Source organism: Lytechinus pictus, chromosome 11 (assembly GCF_037042905.1).
Source record: "Lytechinus pictus isolate F3 Inbred chromosome 11, Lp3.0, whole genome shotgun sequence".
Classification (NCBI taxonomy): domain Eukaryota; kingdom Metazoa; phylum Echinodermata; class Echinoidea; order Temnopleuroida; family Toxopneustidae; genus Lytechinus; species Lytechinus pictus.
Genome location: NC_087255.1, coordinates 23,934,344 through 23,953,733, shown reverse-complemented (window position 1 = coordinate 23,953,733; position 19,390 = coordinate 23,934,344). Strand labels below are relative to the sequence as shown.

At 36.1% G+C, this 19,390-nt stretch overlaps 1 protein-coding gene across 1 annotated transcript; it reads left to right on the top strand.

Annotated features, from left to right (window-relative positions):
• Window positions 1-5,156: 5,156 nt before the first annotated feature.
• LOC129271591 (echinoidin-like) lies at window positions 5,157-11,438 on the top strand. Its single transcript, XM_054908904.2, has 3 exons — window positions 5,157-5,324; window positions 7,415-7,604; window positions 8,498-11,438. Exons 1-3 carry the CDS (start codon window positions 5,197-5,199, stop codon window positions 8,741-8,743), a joined length of 564 nt encoding a protein of 187 aa, XP_054764879.1. The 5' UTR covers window positions 5,157-5,196; the 3' UTR covers window positions 8,744-11,438.
• The last annotated feature ends 7,952 nt before the right edge of the window (window positions 11,439-19,390 follow it).

Here is a 19,390-nt window from a genome sequence, read left to right as displayed (position 1 = left end):
TACAATTTTCTTACAATTTTGCTAGAAAGGTCAGTGAAGATATTTTTGTGTAATCACATGACTTTTATTTTACATATTTTATCGCCTCTTTGTTTGATAGGCACAATAATACCCGTTTTTAATATAATTATTTCAGTACTTATCCAGTAGAAAATGAACAAGTGATGACAAATTTTCTGACTTATATTTTAAACAATATTTGAACGATTTCGTCAATATCCCTACATCCTTTCCGTTGTCAGGTTATTCACAGTTTCAAAGAAATGATTAAATTGACACTCTTTGGTGTTATATCCAAACTCCAAACTCCATGGTTAATATAGGATGCTGACATCTAAATCACCGGAGGGTGGTTATGATACACTACCAAGGTGCGTTTCTGGATCAACATTTTCTTCTTTTATTTAAGGGGGGGGGGGGGGGCTTCGTCTATATTAACCATATTAACCATTTATTGTAATGATTTGTTTCATCACCCCCCCTTCTTTCTCTCTCTTAGACTTATTTGTAATTGTGTTATGATTATGATTATATTGTTATTGTTCATTTTACATGTATTAATATGATTTATTCTTACATTGGGGCCAATGTATATATACAAGCAGTTGTGCTTTCTTTGACCCCTCCACATGTCAATGATTTGTATACATGTATATTTTTAACTGTGGAAATAAAATTTGAATTTGAATATATTTTACCATGCTTGCCAATTATCAACAATGTTTGCTCAAGTGAATCATCTAGGGTAAGATAATGCAAGCAAGCCGGCGAAGCGAGAGTGAAAATGAACACTCTTTATTGCAATTGTGGTGTTACTTTATCATAAAAAATGAGCTTTTATACACCGCAATGGCATCTACATCTATAATCTTTCGTAGAGCTGCGCCTGTAAATTAACAAAATCATGATAAACCGCCATTATCATTTCAGTAAAACCATATGGCCCTGGGTAGCGGGGTGCTGAAGCAACCTCAAGATTTTGCAGGGGGTTCTGCGTATGATTTTACCATAGGCAACACCCCTGGAAATCAGGTGGGTGTTTCATGAAGCTGTTCGTAAAGTTACGCATGACTTTACGCACAATTGGAACATGTTCTTATAGTCCAGGATAGGCCCCATAGACAAGGGGTCGAACCTTGTTTTTTTAGATATACAATGTTTTTTGATGGTTTCTTGTCAATTCGAGGGTGCTGATTCCGAATCTGAATGATGCCACTCTTGTAACCTTGAGCATTTTCCGCAAATTGGCAAAATCCAATATGGCCGCCAAAATATGCAAATTACCCATGAAAATCATAAAATTGCCAACACATTAGCTATAAAATGCATGTAGTTGTTGTGCAGAAGTGAAATACCAATTGGAAAAGCGATATATGACAAAATATTTATTTTATTGATATTCAAAATGGCCGCCATAACCCCTGTATACTTTATTATGTAGAATATGAATGGGGAAAATATTCTTTCAAACAAGAGCACTATTATTGCATGTGATTGTGACCTGCGAGTGGACTACTGTCTGAAAACATGACTATTAACAAAACTATGTCATTTGTATACTATCTAATGTGATAGATGCTGTATTATGATATTCAAAATGGCTGTCATAGACCCCTTATACTGTGTACAATATATAAAAGGGGACAAATAATTTTCACAACCTTTGAATTTGTTTGACTTTAAAATGCCAATAACTGCGAAATATTGGTGTAACACTGTCTGACAACAAGGATTTCTAACGAAACATATAACTTCCCTTGCAATTTCGGTAATTATGCTGCATGTTGACATTCAAAATGGCTGCCATAGGCCCTATCTGTATTATGAACAAAGCGAATGAAGAAACTAATTTTCACAAGAGTAAAAACAATAAAATGAATGTAATTGTAATCTATACGAGTGAAATATTGTCTAAACACATGATTTCTGGCGAAACATATCATTTCATTTTTCATGCATGAGATAAATGCTGTATTGTAAAATTCAAAATGGCCCCTATGGGCCCTTACAGTATTATCTACAATGTAAATGGGGACAAATGCTTTTGAAAGAATTAGGATTTGCCTGACTATGAAATCCATATAATTATGTTGTATAAGGAAAATATTGTTTGAAAACGTGATTTTTTAATGAAATATAACATTTCCTCTCCCATAGGTGATAAATACTGTATTTTGACTTTCAAAACGGCCGCACAAGCCCCTACAAATTCTGTAACATGCGTATAGGGAAACTAATCATCACCAGAATGAGAACCAAAAACGCACGTAGCTATGTGATGTATAGGTACAATTTGGTCTTGAACATGATTTCTGACTAAATACATCACATAATGGTTGAGAAGGTAATAAAGGCCTTACTTTGAAATTCAAAATTGCTGCCATAGCCCAAAGTAGTATGTACATTGTAACTGGGGACATATAATTTTGACAAAATTTTTACTATGAAAATGGCTTAATTTTGATGTAAGTGTTAAGTATTGTCTAAACCCAATGATTTCTAACGAAATATATCATAGCTTGTGTCATAAAGGGGATGAATGCAGCCTTTTAAAATGAAAAATGGCCGCCATAGTCCCTTATCTTAATATGTAAAATTTGAATGGGGAAAGATAATTTCCACAAAGAAACATATTGCAGCCATTTTGAAATTTAAATATAGCATTTATCACCTAAATAACATAAGAAATGATCTATTTGGTTACAAAATCATATTTTCAGACGATATTTCACTCATACATGCAACACCATTTAGTCAAGCAAAGCCAAATTCTGTTAAAATTATATGTTCCCATTCACAAAGTACATAATAGGCATACCGTTAGGGCCTGTAGCGGCCATTTTGACTTTCAAAATACATTATTTATCACATACCTGGCAGAATGAATTATATATCTTGTTAGGAATTATGTTTTCAGACAATATTTTACTCTTAAATCACAATTATATGCATGTTATGGTGCTGACTCATGTGAAAATTGGTTTCCCAGATCGATTGTACATAATACAGTCAATGTCTTTTGGCGGCCATTTTGAAAGTCAAAATACAATATTTAACACAAATATGAAACCCGAATAATATATTTCGTTGCAAATTATATTTGAAGACAATATTCCACTAATTTACCACAAAAAAATACGTTTTAGTGCTCACCTTGTGATTGTTTTTGTCCTCTCTCACATCGTATATCATAATTTTAGGGCCTTTGGCGGTCATATTTAATATCAAAATACAGGGTTTATCACATTCATGGCATGTTAAATAATAAATTTCGTTAACAATAATGTTTTTAGTCAGTATTCCACTCGTTTATCTCAACAAAATGCATTTTAGTGCTCACACTTGTGATTTTTTTGTGTCACCATTCACATTGTACATAATAGTGTTAGGGCTTTTGAAGGCCATTTTGAATGTCAAAATACAGGATTTATCACATAACTGACATAACAAATGATATATATCGTTAGCAATCATGTTTACAGACATTGCTTCACTCATAGATCATAATTACTTGCATTTCAGTGCTCAATTTTGTAAAAATTAATTTTCCCCATTCATATTGTACAGGGGTCTATGATGGCGGCCATTTTGATATCAAGAAAATAAATATTTTGACAAAAATCATTTTTTCAGATATGATTTCACTCCGGCAGCACAATTGCATGTACTTTAAAGCCAATGTGTGGACAATTTTATGATTTTCATGGGTAATTTGAATATTTTGGCGGCCATATTGGATTTTGCCAATTTGCAGAAAATGCTCAAGGTTACACGAGTGGCATCATTCAGATTCGGAATCAGCACCCTCGAATTGACAAGAAACCATAAAAAAACATTGTATATATAAAAAAACAAGGTTCGACCCCTTCTATCCTGGACTATTAGGTCATAAATCAATTATATATAGGAATATCACAGAGCGCAAGAAGGGATCACCAGTCGTGCGTAAAGTAATTCGTACCTTACATGGGCGGAAATCCTAGGGGGGCAGGGGGACGCGTCCCCCTACCCAAAATAGTAGGGGGGACACAATATCAAATGTCCCCCTACTATTTTTGGTATTTTATGATGGAAAGAAATACATCATTCAAAATCGAAATGAAACAAGTATTTTGGACGAGATGACCTTACTTTTGGGGTGATAACCTTTTTTTTTTTCTTTTTTTTTTTTGACCTGTCAAATTTTCCAGCCCTTGGCCTGGTCCCCTCCTACCTTTGGGGAGAGATTTACGCCCTTGGTATCTTACGAACAGCTTTATAAAACACCCACCACGTTGAAAAGTTAAAAGGGGGTTATTGCTCCCAAATGACGGATATTTGGGAGCAAAGCCTTATTTTTTTATTGTTTAATTGGGTTTGTTTGTTTTTCGTTTTTTTTACTTGCTTGTCAATTTTTTCTTACGACAATCTCCTGAACACCCCCCAAAGAACTCCAAATTCAAAAATCGTTTCCAGGGATCTGGGGTAAAACCATGGAGTTATTATTCTAAATAATAACTCCATGGTATAACAAGGCCCGGTGCCTCAGCTCACGATCAACCCCACCCGCCATTCCCCTTAGAAACGTAGTTAATAATCAAAATATAAATCATACCGTTTTATGGAATGATATCCCTCCATGTACTTTTTAATCTCTGCATTTTTTCTTATTTTCCTTTGTATTCATTCTCATTCATTGATGTATTGCATTTGTAGTTGCACTTGGATATTTTTATCAGTAATGGAAAATAAATTGAACTGAACTGAATTGATAACCTTTTCATTTTTTATCGTATATGATTTTAGTTCATGGTCGAACTAAAACAATTCTAAATATTTTTGTTAATTGTTCGCTGGCTTGTTTATTATCTTTTACCCAAATTTAAGGCTCACTGAATGCTCTCCTTATCCATAACTGGTTTAAAATACAACCAGATGATAACCATATGATACCAGGTATAATCGATCCGGATATCCGATTTGATAAATATTTGCTTTGAGGAGACTTGTGTTTATTGAAAACGACTACCAAGAATGGTTTCTGGAAATCCTAATGTCAGGGTCAGTGCCAATCTCTGGTCCAATTAATCTCTGTCATTGTTCAGAATCAAAGGTTTCATTATTTCAGTTTACAAATTCATTATAAACGGGGGTTTTAATGTGCCGAGGATCACAATTTGTGATTCGTCCAAGAACGTTTAGTATAGGATCGAAGTGATGGAGCTTTATAGGAGTACGTTCCTTCTAGCCGCATCGGCTATCATCCTGCTTGCCTGTCCCACCGGGGCGCTAGCCGGATGCTGTTGCCCGACTTTTTGGACTGCCTTCGATCATCATTGTTATAGGCAAGTTCTACCCCCCTTATCTCCCCCCTCTCTCCCTCTCTCTCTTCTATTTCTTTTTATTCTCCTCTCCCAATCTCAAATCCATCTTACTCCCACTCTCTAAATTCCTTAGATTGAAATCGATGGCGATCAGGGACCAATCCAAAATTGGATTGAAGTTTTTAATCTAATAGATTTTATTTAGAAATTCGATCTTATTCGATTGAAACTTTTTATCCGGTCTTAGATTAACTTTTGATCTACATACTTTAGAGAGCATCTCTCTTTTATTGGTCATCCATCAGTTCTATAGACAACATTGTTACATAAATATACCAATGTATATCAATATTCGCTGGGCTGGGGCCTGGGGCAGTCTGTCAATTAAATTTGGGGAAGAGCACAGACTCACGGACAAGTATGACAAGGTTATGGTTTTGTCGAACCAGGGCGAGCCCCTAAACTTAAACGATCTTTTTAGTCAGTGGATGTCGAGAAGAATGGATACTGGAACTGGGTTTCATCATTTCTTTACGGAAGCCTATAAGCATAATAAGTGTCAAACAGGGCCCCTTAAAACAGACCTAGCGATTGATCGTATGAAATTTCAAACATTACAGTTTTATATATGCGATGATAAATAATATACCCCTCGTATCACGATTAGTTTAATAATAATCAATTCATATTGTCCTGAATTAGTCGACTTTTCGAGTTTAAACAACTCGTTATCTTTTTGTCATGTAAAAAACAAGTTGACTTGGTAAGTTCGAACAACTCTTCATCTTGTCTTCTTGTCCCAAACAAGTCGACTGTCCAAGTTTTAACAATTCTTCATCCTGTCTTCTTATCTCAAACGTGTTGATTTGTTAATTTACAACAAGTCGACTTAAAGAGTTTCAACAACTCTTTTTCTCGTCATTTGACCCTTTTTGGCATTGGTTGGCATTCATAATTTTTCCGAAAGAATAGTAAGAAAAATTAAGTTGGATTTTATCCAACAATTCGTCATCTTGTCTTCTTGTCGCAAACAAGTCGACTTGCCAATTTTCGACAACTCGTCATCCTGTCTTCTCGTCTCAAACAAATCGACTTGCCGAGTTCAAACAACTGGTCTTAATCTTGTCATTTACCCGTCTTCTCGTCTTTCATATCTCGTCATCTGGTTGGCACGATAAGCTTGTAAATGATATCAAGGGATCGAAGCACAAAGCATAGCAAGCATCGTAGAACATTTTTTTACGATTGATTCTATTGATTACCATGTACAATTAATCGTGGAAATCAAGCATACGATTAATCGCTGACCTTTGTGTTACGGAACGCAAATGGCTAGATCTAATCAGCCTTGATCTCGTCTTCTCGTCTTCTTGACTAAGCCACCTCCTCTTACTGAAAATTCTCGTCATGGTTTGCAGAAATTCTTATTCAAAATTAACTGTATATCGTCATTACCTGGAATATTACATAAACGATTGCACTGCTAAAACACCGGTGTTAATTTAACACCAGCCTGGTATCTATATCGGTCCACACCAGAGAGGTGCCGAAACAACAGTTTGGCGTTAGGCTACCACCAATTTGACATTTTAAGCAACACCAAATAAGTGTTAAACCAATATCGGTTTGATTCTTAACTGGTGTTCTTTCAACGCTTCTCTGGTGTGGACTGATAAAAATACCGGGCTGGTGTAAAATCAACACCGGTGTTTTCGCAGTGTGATGCTTTTATGTGTTGTATACATGTTTATGGTTTTTTTTGTACGACACCGGTCGTGGGTTCGAATCCCAGCCATGGCGTAATTTCCTTCAGCAAGAAATTTATCCACATTGTGCTGCACTAAACCCAGGTGAGGTGAATGGGTACCCGGCATGATTAATTCTTTGAATGCATGAGCGCTGAAAGACAGCTCGAGCTAAAGCCGGGGTAATAATAATAAAAATAACAAAGCGCCTCGGATTATAATATTTCTAGATACATGGCGCTATATAAATGCCTATTATTATTATTATTTATAAATAGGGCTACATATTTTTACAGGATTCAATAGTCAAGACAATCCTTTGCACACACTAGAATAATTATTTGTGTAATGTTTCTCGTTTTGTAGGTTCTTTAGCCAGAATTTGACTTGGAATGAAGCTGAGCGGTTTTGCCAGTCTTACACCGTACCTTCACTCAGTGGCGAGGCAACAAGTCCGGACACAATGGCTCACTTAGTGTCGATTCATTCTCAGCCCGAACAAAACTTCATCAATATTCTTTACGAATCCTCTCGAAGGAAGTCGAGTGATTCTTTGGTAAGTTTTATCACAAAAGTGACTTTATATTATGTTACAGGGCGGGAAACTCCCTGAGAAAGCTAAATGTACGACAATAGGGTTCAAAGGAGAAAAAATTACCAACCAAATCGATTTTTTTTTCCACGCATGCGTCAACGATACTTTCCCCGTTTTCTGTATTTTCATGACGCATAGTCCAACCCGAGACCCGTAACATGAAGCTTATATATATCGATCGTGATGTTGGGTTTTACGATTGATCATAAACAATAATGAGTGAAGTTATTCTTATAAATCAGCCGGACGATTAATCGCTAAGCTCAATTCTACGGGGCCCTGGGGGCCGTTTCATAAAGCTGTTCGTAAGTTAATAGCGACTTTAAGAACGACTGTTGATCCTTTTTTAGCGCACTTAACCATCGTCAATGAATATATCATTTACCACATGAAAGGATCACCAGTCATTCTTAAAGTCGCTCTTAACTTACGAACAGCTTTATGAAACATCCACCTGATCTTAAAAACTGACAAGTGACAAAGAAAAAGCTCCCATGCCGATGACGGTGATTTTGGTCAAATTTCTACATACCCGGGGCCCATTTCATAAAGAGTTACAACTGTTGTAACTTTGCCATTATAGCAACTACCATGGCAACAGGACACAGCATCCGATTAAAATCAAGGTTACCACGGTAGTTGCCATAATGGTAAAGTTACAACAGTTGTAACTCTTCATGAATCGGGTCCCAGATTTCCAGAGGGTGCTGCCTATGCATAGTGTACAACATACGCAACACACAAGAAGAATGTGGGGGCGCTTCAGCACCCCCGCTTCCCAGGGAATTGCTTGGGCCGAAAATCACGAATTCGATTCCGCTAACGAGGTACTCGATTCCCCTTCTTACTTACAGGATCTTCATGGTGGTCTTTGGCTTGGTCTTCACGATCGATTAATGGAAGGTGATTTCATGTGGTCAGACGGAACCCCTATGGACTTCCATGCCTGGGCACCCGGACAACCAGATTCCAGTACAAGGGATTCGAACTGTGGTGTCGTGCGATCAAGTTCACACACCGGGCTCTGGCGCGATGGGCCGTGTATCCAACCACCAACAGGAATAATCCATTACTTCATCTGTAAACTACCGATGTGGTAGAAGAATTCCGTTCACCAAAAACTCTTGACGGAATTGATTATCACAGTTATATCTACTGTAATATCAAGGATGGACCTATTCACTCTTATTTGGTTGCAGAATGCCGTTGGAGCGGTTTGATAGGGGATGGACGGGGAATAAGACATAGGCCTATAGTGGCTGACATTATGGTGCCGTAATATTTTGGCATACTTACCGTAACCTTCGAGTGTGCACACGAAATAAATTGATTTTGAAAAAAGAACTCTCCCAGTGGATCACAATTAGACAAATTGTGACTCCTTTTTCCCCTGACGTGTTAGATAAGTACTAAATATCCCAAGACTAAACTGCTTATTTGTACAAGCAAGACCAGAAAAATATTTTATCAATTAGAGTGGAATCGTTATTTCGTCACCCACATTCGTTAGGTGCCAGCATAATCAGGAGTGTTTCATGAAAGAAATTGTCGGAAGTTTTATCCGACAAGTCCTGTTTTATCTGACAGTCAGTGGCGTACCGTGGGTCACGGCATTGGGGGGGCACCAGCAAAAATTTTGAGTCACTAAGTGAGCGCGCGAAGCGCGCTCAGTTGCCAGGTATACTGACCAAATAGAGACATTTTAAGGACAGTGCTATTAAACGGATATTCTCTCACTGGTCAAATAATGCGAGCGCGAAGCGCGAGCTTAAGATTTTTGATATTCAGACCTAAAAAGAGACATTATAATCAATATTTTGTAATCATGATACGTACCTGTCTAAATAATGCGAGCGCGAATCGCGAGCTGAAATTTTTGTAAATATTGACCCCAAACAGGACGATTTTAAGGACTATATTTTAGGAATCCATTAAGAGTATACACATCTCACCATAGTCATCTAATGCGAGTGCCAATAAGCGCTTGCTGATTTTGTTAGAATAACATTTTAACATGCTCATAAAGCACTTGTTATCATGATTAACATACCCATCTTACTAATCAAATCTTGCGAGCGCGAAGCGCGAGCTGAAAATTTAGGAAATTCAGACCTGAAGAGGGGCATTTTAAGGCTTGTTTGTAGGAATTCACGGAGACTATACATGGTTTATAACCAAATGATGCGAGCGCGAAACGCGAGCTGAAAATTTTTGATATTCAGATTAGAAAAAGGGACATTTTAAGGACTGATTCTAGGAATTTATGGAGAGCAGACATATTTCACCAATCCACTACTGCGAACGTAAGCACGGACAGGAAATGTTTTATATTAAGACCTGAAAATGGGGCAATCTCTTTAAGTAGTCATGAAAAAGAAGCATACTATAATAAAACAATAATAACTCGAAATGCGAGGAAATATATTTGGCAGCTTGGTGTATGTTGACTTGAAAACGGGAGGTTTTAGTATAACAGGATTATATTTCTCGGTAAACACACAATGCGAGCACCAGGAACAATGAAGACATAGGCCCTGAGCAAATTATGTTTCATAAACTTATTAAAGAAAATGTTTCTTATGTATTTTAATATAACATAATTATGATATGATATAAAATTATAATGAACAATAGTGTCTTCTTTCCCACTACGTTTCTCTTCCTTTCTCCCTCTTTTTCTCCTTTTCCCCGTTTTTTTTTTTTTTTTTTTTTTTGGTCAGCCGATTGGGGGGGGCACGTGCCCCCCATGCCCCCCCGTAGTTACGCCACTGCTGACAGTTACCATGGGAACCTTGCTTCTGAGCCAATCACAATCAAGGAAAGTTGTCAGATCTGACAACTTGTCAGACTTAGAAGTGTTGATTCATTGAATTGAATTGAATTGAATTGAACTGAACTGAATTGATGAAACGCCCCCAGAAGTGAATGTATGTGTGTATTCGATTCATCTCGCACCCCGAATTTATTTTCTTTCCGAATTCAAACTGTATAGTAAAACTCAAAATTTCACATTGCTAGCTGCACGTGTTTGCCTTTGGGCAATTCCATAAAAAATGTACGTCCGACCCCATGTATGTGAGACCTTCATTATGATTTTTTTCTCTCTGATTTCTAGTTCTTTCGACAGTCTGTAATGCTCTCAAATTAATTATCATATCTTGGTCAGTTTATGAAGTGAAGTAAAACTTGAGGAAAATGGGGGTCGGATGTAGCGATTGAGTCCATGTGAACAAAAAACCATTACCACTCTCTATAGTTTAATTAGAGAAGGATAATTTAGTAATTGCACGAAAGATTTCTAGTTAAATTTGTCACCTGATTGGCCAAATGTGTTTGCCTCCGTAACTGACCTGTAAATGAATGCGAGCGAGCACCGAGACCGAGAGAAAATGAAAAGCATGTGTAACGTTTACAGCAAAATACAACATGAGCCTGTAATTTGATCACTTTAACTGATGTAACCGTTTGTGAATTTGGTCACTCACACAATATGCTTTTGATCTAAAAACGTACAGTTTCACTTTTATTCCATATAGCTTGCTGCATCCATTTGTTAATACAACAATAGCATTGAATATTTTGTGATTAAAAAGACCCCGAAAGTCGGGCGTAAGATTGTCTTGAATGATGCACGTTTAAGATGGATTTTGATTGTGTGGGTTTTAATTGTTGGCCACTTAAACCGAATCACGTGTTATATTAATATGTCTCTGTTTTAAATATTGTTGTGTCTATTTTATATGTTTATTTTTCAATTTGTTGACTTAAAAAAATAAATGAAAATGTAAATATGAACTTTTATATTTGATTTGTGCATTTTTTCAGCATCTCAGCGCAAAGTTTATAAATTTGTCAAAAGGATTACATGAAATTCACTTTCCACTTTGCATGCTCGTTGGAAACTGAGAAAAACTGGGTACCCAACATTATTAGTATATATCTCTATGGTACCCAATAGCCCGTATTGCGCAATACGTACATCTGGGCCCCGTCTTACAAAGAGTTGCAATTGATTTGATCAATCACAACATGCATTTGTTCAAAATATTTCCTAGATAATGATATATTTTATACATTCATTGATCTCTTGAAGACTCAGTGTGATTCTTTTTGTTTATTAGAGAAATTGTGCAAATTTATTGTAGAAAAAATTATGGTATGGATGGATTTCCATACAGTGCAGATTGATTGGATCAATCGTAACTCTTTGTAAGACAGGGCCCCGAAGGCCATCGCACACCTTACGATTGGACTGCGTCCCGACTTTGGAATAAAACATAGTAGAATTTGATACTAATATTGAGACATGGAATATCTTACTGTGTAATGTTCTAAATCATCGTACGAATACCTCTGTTCAAATCTGTGACTATGCTATCATGCTTATTAGAATAAAAGTGAATTTGATATCTAGTCACAATGACGTCACAGCAATCGTATTATTGACTACGATTTTAAACTAATTTGGCATTTACTTCAAAGTAGGCTTCCAATCATCCAAAATTGTTATATTAGTATTCATTCAGTTAATTTGAACCTAAAATAAAAATATACTTTCATTCTCATTTTCAGAAAATGAGCAAAATGTGATTTGCTCCAAAATCGGATCGTGGACTAGTCGTAATGAGAGCGGTGGCCTTTAGTTTACCAATTGCAAATATCACAAAATAAGCTTCATGAAACATGAACAAGGTTGCCGCTTCTTGGGACTTGGAACTTACAAACACGAAAAATGATGGCTCATTATTTTTGTCGATAAGCCGGGAAAGGGCAGGGATATCAAAAAATAGTTCTTATTTTCTACCTTGATCCTGTTTTTTTTTTCTTTTTCTTTCTCTCATGATCATATTTAGACAGTAATCGTAATGAGCAAATGGAGCAGGGTGTAAAATCATGAATTACGTGAATTAATCATTTTAATATACGATCATCCTTTTATGATATGTTTTTCATAATCATGTTTTAATTCTTAATCAAAGAAATTCTTTCTAGAATGCAAGAGTTAAGTTGAGATTTTGGTTTTTGGTTAAGCAGAAAATGATTTTTGATGGAGACAAACGTAATAATGATAAAATAACTATATGAAATATTTATATAGCGCTCAATACAATACGCTGCATACTATTACCCCTATACCCTGATCGGACGCTCGAGCATTCAAGGAATTCCTTCCTATATACCGGCTATCCATTTATTGCACCTGGGTGGAGAGTAACAAATGTAGATAAACGCCTTGCCAAACGACGAGAGTGCTGTTGTGGGATTTGAACCCCGGACATTTCGGTCCGGTTAGGTGACACGATCTCTGCTCCTGCGACATTTTTGCTCGGGTCTTAATATCTCTGAGGGTGTGGGGTTAGAGTTAGGATTGTTATAGAGTTTGGGGTTCAGAAGAATGTAAAGATTTGAATTAGGGTTTATTTAATAATAATAATAATAATAAACAGTTCTTGTATAGCGCATATCACAATTATGAATAATGTCTCTATGCGCTTCCAAAGGACTTGGATAGTATTACCCCAGCTGTAAGTAGCTTGGCTGCCGTAATTACTAAGATTACAGCGCGCAGTTTTGGAGGGTAGGTTTCGTGTTTAGCTTAACGTGCAGAATTTTCCATCGGAGCAAACGTTGCCGGAGCAAATGTCATGGTTAAAATTATGCACTGAGCGACAACACCTCTCGGGGTCGTGACCGCGAAGAATAGCGTATTTCATTCCTTATTTCAAATAGAATATAAATGAAGAACTATGCCCGAATCGGATTTTTATCTAAACAAGTGCACACCTAGTTACCAATAATGCATATAGCATTTCCATTTATTTGAAAGCAGGATAAAAGAGCATTGTAGATTTAAATGCTCACGGGCATAGGTGCCGCGGCCGGGGATCGAACCCCGGACTTTCCATGTATAGCAATGCGCCTTAGACCACTCGGCCACGGTACTCCACTATAATCATTGGCGTAAATCCCGGGGGGATGGGGGATGTATCCCCCACTTTTTGGAGAGGGGGGATGGCGTGTACAAATCCCCCCCCCCCCATTTTTTAAGAAAGAAAATATATTTTAATTAATCCGTTAGTAAAATCTTTGAATATCTGTCATAAACAACCACCATAGAGAGCGGTGTTGGCTCAGTCGGTAACGCGTCTGCCCGTCGAACCAAAGATCGTGGGTTCGAGTCCACCCCGGGCGGATGCGCATGACCAGTGCGTTGTGTGTAAACGTCTCTCCCATGTTTCATAGATGCAGGCTATATGTTACAATGGAAAACACTCCGTCCCTCGGATAGGACGTTAAATGGAGGCCCCGTGTAGAGGAGAGTCACCACCTTTGCACGTTAAGAACCCACTGCACTATTCGTATAAGAGTAGGGGGAAACCCCGGTGTAGTGGTCCACCTGCATTCCCCCAATCAGTTATATCGGGAGGAGAGACCTGCGGGTCATAGTGATTCAGTTCGCATTTCGCCTCCCAGGCACAGGTGACGCCAAACAAAATAATAATAATACTAATAATTTTAGAATTTCACTTTAAAAATCCGATTGAAAACCAAAAAAAGTGGTTATTTTTGGCTTGCTCGCTTTGCTCGCTCATATTTTAGAATTTCTGTTAGAAAATGCGATTCAAAACTAGAAAAATTGTTATTTTTGGCTCACTCGCTTCGCTCGCTCGCAAAAATAAGTATTAAAATGTGTGTAAGGGGGTCTGTGGGGGTCAGTGAGAGTGTGTGCTTATACCTAAGTGTGAGATCGACAGAAAAAAAAATCGTCAAAAAAGTCAATCATCCCCCCCCCCCACTCCTCAGAGTGGATTTACGCCGGTGACTATAATTATGATTGGTATGATCGATAAACCTACCAACTCAACATTCATTCGTCCTTTCACTCCAATACATCCTGCATAATCCTCGTTTGGGCAATGAAATTGTTTTTACTACTAAAGACTTCAGCATTAATTCATCCAACAAATCAACGTTTAAATCTACAATTTCATTGATAACCCTAACCATGGAGTCCATGCCCTAACTATCATTCTTTATCATTTACGTATAATCTGTACAGCTTCTTTCATGTATATATTTTGTCAGCTTGTATACCAACACACATTTTGTATATTTCCGCATTTCTTATATAGAGATAACATCTTATGTGTTCACCTTCAACAGATAGTTGGGTTCACTGTGTCTGATATTGTAGATCACTTTCCAATTTTAGCACGGTTTTCTTTAATTGTAAAGAACATTTCCAGGCACATTACAGCAAAATAAAATATCTTTTTTTGTGTGTCTATTCGTAGACTATAGACCCCATCCTTAACACGGAATCATAGGCAATTTCATTAGAACAAATAACATCGAAAAATAATTGGGTAAAGTTATGAAAATATTGGAAAAGATAAAAAAACAATAATCCCTTTGACCAAAATAAAACGAAGAATAAGGAATATAAATCTGAAACTACCCAGGATGAGAATAGCTCTTTTGCGCCCACTAAACATGCTAAAGAGACAAATAACTTACAATTTAAAGTCAATCCCCTGTTCAGAAACTCGTAAAAATAATTCATCTAATGAACAAAAATTACCAATTTGATAAGAAGTGCAAAAGAATCTTCGTTGTCCAAATAGCCAAAGCTATCTAAAAATAGTAATTGAAATGTTATCAATAAAAAATACTTATAAAATTAACCAAATTAACCAATCAATCAATACCATAATATGCGAAAATAGAGAAATATGCGATAGAGATGTGTCATACATTGAACAAATAAGCTGAGAAAATTGTTGAAAGCGACTTTCATTTTACAAGATTTCTAACCGCCCTTTCACATGGTAAAAAAAATCGTAATTTGAATGATGATTCCAGTGAAAAATAAGGCTAATGACGATTTTTTTTTAAGCACGTCCGAAACTTCCCACCCTTTCACACGGTAAAAAAAAATCGCAATTTGAATGATGATCCCATTGAAAAATAAGGCTAATGACGAATATTTAGCACGTGTGAAACCAAACTAGAACATGATTAGAATAACGAACGCTAATCACAATTACGATAACAATCGTAATCATTGTTTCAATGATGATTCAAGATACACGTGTGAAAAGGCCCTAGAATCACGAACGCTAATCACAATCACGAATTCAAATTGTACTCCAGAGGTGAATTCCAGTTAAGTTCCACTCAAAATTACGGTACGAATTTTCCGTGTGAAAGGTCCGATGATTCTAAAGACCAATTGCAATCATCATTACAATGATGATTCAATATTCACGTGTAAAAAGGCCCTAGAAATTCCCAGTCATAATCAGCCCTAATTTCTTACATTTATTTTCTACTAATGCAAATATTTCGTCGAAACTGTGAATAACCTGCCAACGGAAAAGAGGTAGAGATTTGACGAAAATGTTAATATCAAAATATCAGTAAATTATGCCACTAGCTCTTGGTCGGTTATTTAACGTTTCACTTTCTACTGGATTAGTACTGAAAATTTATTCTTTTAATAATAACTATGATTGTGCCCATCATCAAAAATGCGATGATACAAATTTCAGGTGATTATCAATTTCCTCACTGACATCTCTATCAGGCGTATCACGGCACAAGCCCCTGCTTTTTGCGTTTTTACGCCTTCTTCCTTATAATACATAATTTAAATAATGCTTTTGTACTATATCATCATGGCCGTATACAGCGGGGAGCAGTGGATAGTCCCCCCCCCCCCCCCCCAACTTTTTTGTTAAAAATTTACATTATTTACTGAAATTTTCCACAAAATTCACCAAAAATATGCATGAAATTCTTCAATTTCACTTTACAAAATACAAAAGCACCCCCATAACAAGCTCGGTCATTTCACTCGCTTCTGATTTTTTTTTCAGTTTACGTGTCCTGTCCCCCCCCCCCCCTCCCCCCGCAAAAAATCTGATTACGGCCATGTACAGTATATTGTTTGTTTGTATATTTCACATCAAATGAATGAAATGTCTATTGGAAGAAAAATGAAATGTTTATTTGCATTAAATTAGGAGGCTGCGCCCTACAAGCTCCGCTTTCTTAAAAGCCTCCTCCATTCCAAACCTCTTTATAATAATTTTGATTATAATCATTGTACATAGAAATTTGCTATTGTGTTTTCTTGCTTTAAATTGTATAATCATAGTGTACGAAACAAACGTTAATGTTGGAATGGAAATAAACGAAATGAAATGAAATAAAATAAATTGAATCCAAATTGTTTGAAAAAACCCCGTGTTTTTCTATGAATTACAGAACTATCAGATATTTACAAGTAATAGTATACTCCCTGGCGTCAAGTTTTGCTTTGGTAAAGAATGTATCAAGTTACATGCCATCTTGATGTTTATTCCTAAAGTTTATAATAAACAAAAACACCGACAAGGGCCCTGGGAAAGCATTTTAACAGGGGTGCTGGTTTGAATTTGACAAGTAAAAAAACGGGGGTTCGATAGAAAATGAGGCTGATTTTATTCAATTTCTGCTTAAATTTTAGCATAGGCCTACTTACCAGATTTCCAGGGGGTGCTGCCTATGGTGAATAATACGCGAAGCACCCCCCCCCCGCTAAGTCTTGGGGTGCTTTAGGACCCTCATCACCCCCGCTTCCCAGGGCCTGCATGCCACTGACATAATATGTATTTTCTTAGAATTTTCCCAGGCCTGAATTCCACACAAATAAATCGTAAAATACTTCCTCCTTTTCAATTAATCCTGTTACTTTTTATCCATTTCTGTCTATATTTTACTAAGAATTATATTTAACAAGTTCCTTCACACTTTCTCTGGTTTCCGTTTACTCCCAAACATGTTATTCCAGTATGCTGGCCAAAATGAATGCTCGAATTGAACAGAATATCCGGCCTTTTAAGAAAAGTAAGTAGAGTTTACTTGAGTTTGCCATGATTCAAAATAATTTCATATGGCAAATTGCAAACGGGGGACACATACCCCTCTTAAATTTTGGGAAAAACTAAAACATAACTCTAGAAAACAAAAAAAATGTGCTCAAAAAGATATTGAAATATTGTATGATTAACACAATAAAATCCAAAGTAGATCGTAAGTGAGTGAGTGATATTACCCAATCTCTCATTTTTCAAAAGACAAAATTGTGTTGCTTATATAACTTTTTATATTTCATATTGTCATAACTTTCGTATTTTACATCCGAATTTGATGAATTTTTCAGTACTGTTCTTGTTGGATTCATTTTTTTTTAATCAACATGTTGATAGGGTGGAATTAAACTTTAAGAACTACCCCCTCTAAAACAACAACAACAACATCATATTTTAGATCTTTGAGCAGCCACTTAACCCCATCAAATAGAGCAATACTTGTGTCGATCGCCCCCCCCCCCCCCTACCATGAATACCCATCGATACCCATGACCATCACCGATTTAATTCTAACATTGAATCATAAAGTGCTTAACATTACTTCGTAACTGTTTGGAGCATTTCGGAGGAAGAGAAGTCAATGGGTCATATCCGATTTTATGAATATTTGCTCTGAGGAGGCAGGTGTCTATTCAACATGTTGAAAATGACTTCCAAGAATGATTTCTGGGAATCCTGAGAGTAGTGGTCATCAAAAACCCTGACAATAAAGTATATGGGAGAAAATTATTATAAATTTAGCTGAAAATTCTATTCAAATTCAGAAGCTGATGGGATTCGGCAAAACTGAATTCGTTATAAAGGATTTCATACCAGCGGAAAACTGTGAGTACTCATTACTTTAGTGTTTCATGCATATTGTAACAGTCATGTATTTTGATTATTTAAAGGGGTATTCGGGGCTAGAAAGTAATTACATCTAATTAGATAAAATTAGAGAAAAAGCTCTCAGAAGAAAATGCTGAAAATTTCATCATAATCTGATAATAAATAACAAATTTACTAAATTCTAAAGATAATAAATTATGATTTCATATGTTAAAATCAAGAGAGTAAGTGGAGACATGACATCATCAGCTTGCTTAGTGAATATTCGTGAATGCATGCATAGAACTGTTTCACCGAAATAATACAAAGATTTAAAATATTATAACTTTGCTATTCCTTGTTCGATTTTGATGAAATTTATAGTATATTGTTTTGTTTAATTTTTCTTTATCTGATCATTCCATACTATTATCAGCCTGCAGTATACCCCTTTAATGTTTGGGATATATTTGTAACGTATACCGAATCGGTAGAATTTTATTGTATAAAAAATTTGAATATTCAAAAATTTTCTTACTTGATTATAGCAGACATGTATATAAGAAAGCATCTTCGCTGTTTGAATTTTCTCTTTTTAATTAAATATACTTTGAGAGCTTGCAACAATGGCAATTCCGTATTTCCATGAGGGAATTAAACCCTGTTTCATAATGTAATGCGAAAAGATAAGAAATCTTATATTAAATGTTATAAACTACAAAATAAATAGTGAGTGTATGGAGCCATCAGTTTCTCCATTTGAATACAGACTAGGATGTGCTTATAACTGTTTTGTGAAAATAAGTAAAACAATATATAATGTCATAACTTCTTTTTCCACAATTCTATTTTCATGAATTTTTTAATCTTTATGGTTATTTGATTTTTCAGTCTTTCCAAATATATATATATATATATATTTTTGCTGGGGTAGGCTTGTATTTAAATGAAGGTTTTCTGAAACCTGTTTATCTGTGTGACTTTTATTCTTTCGACAAGTCTACATAATTGGGCCTACTTTTG

Bases quoted from the DNA above. Each gene is read 5' to 3' on its own strand.
- LOC129271591 (XM_054908904.2), top strand. From the start codon at position 5,197: ATGGAGCTTTATAGGAGTACGTTCCTTCTAGCCGCATCGGCTATCATC. The intron at 5,325-7,414 runs GCAAGTTCTACC...CTCGTTTTGTAG, and splicing joins TTCGATCATCATTGTTATAG to GTTCTTTAGCCAGAATTTGA. The intron at 7,605-8,497 runs GTAAGTTTTATC...TCTTACTTACAG, and splicing joins GGAAGTCGAGTGATTCTTTG to GATCTTCATGGTGGTCTTTG.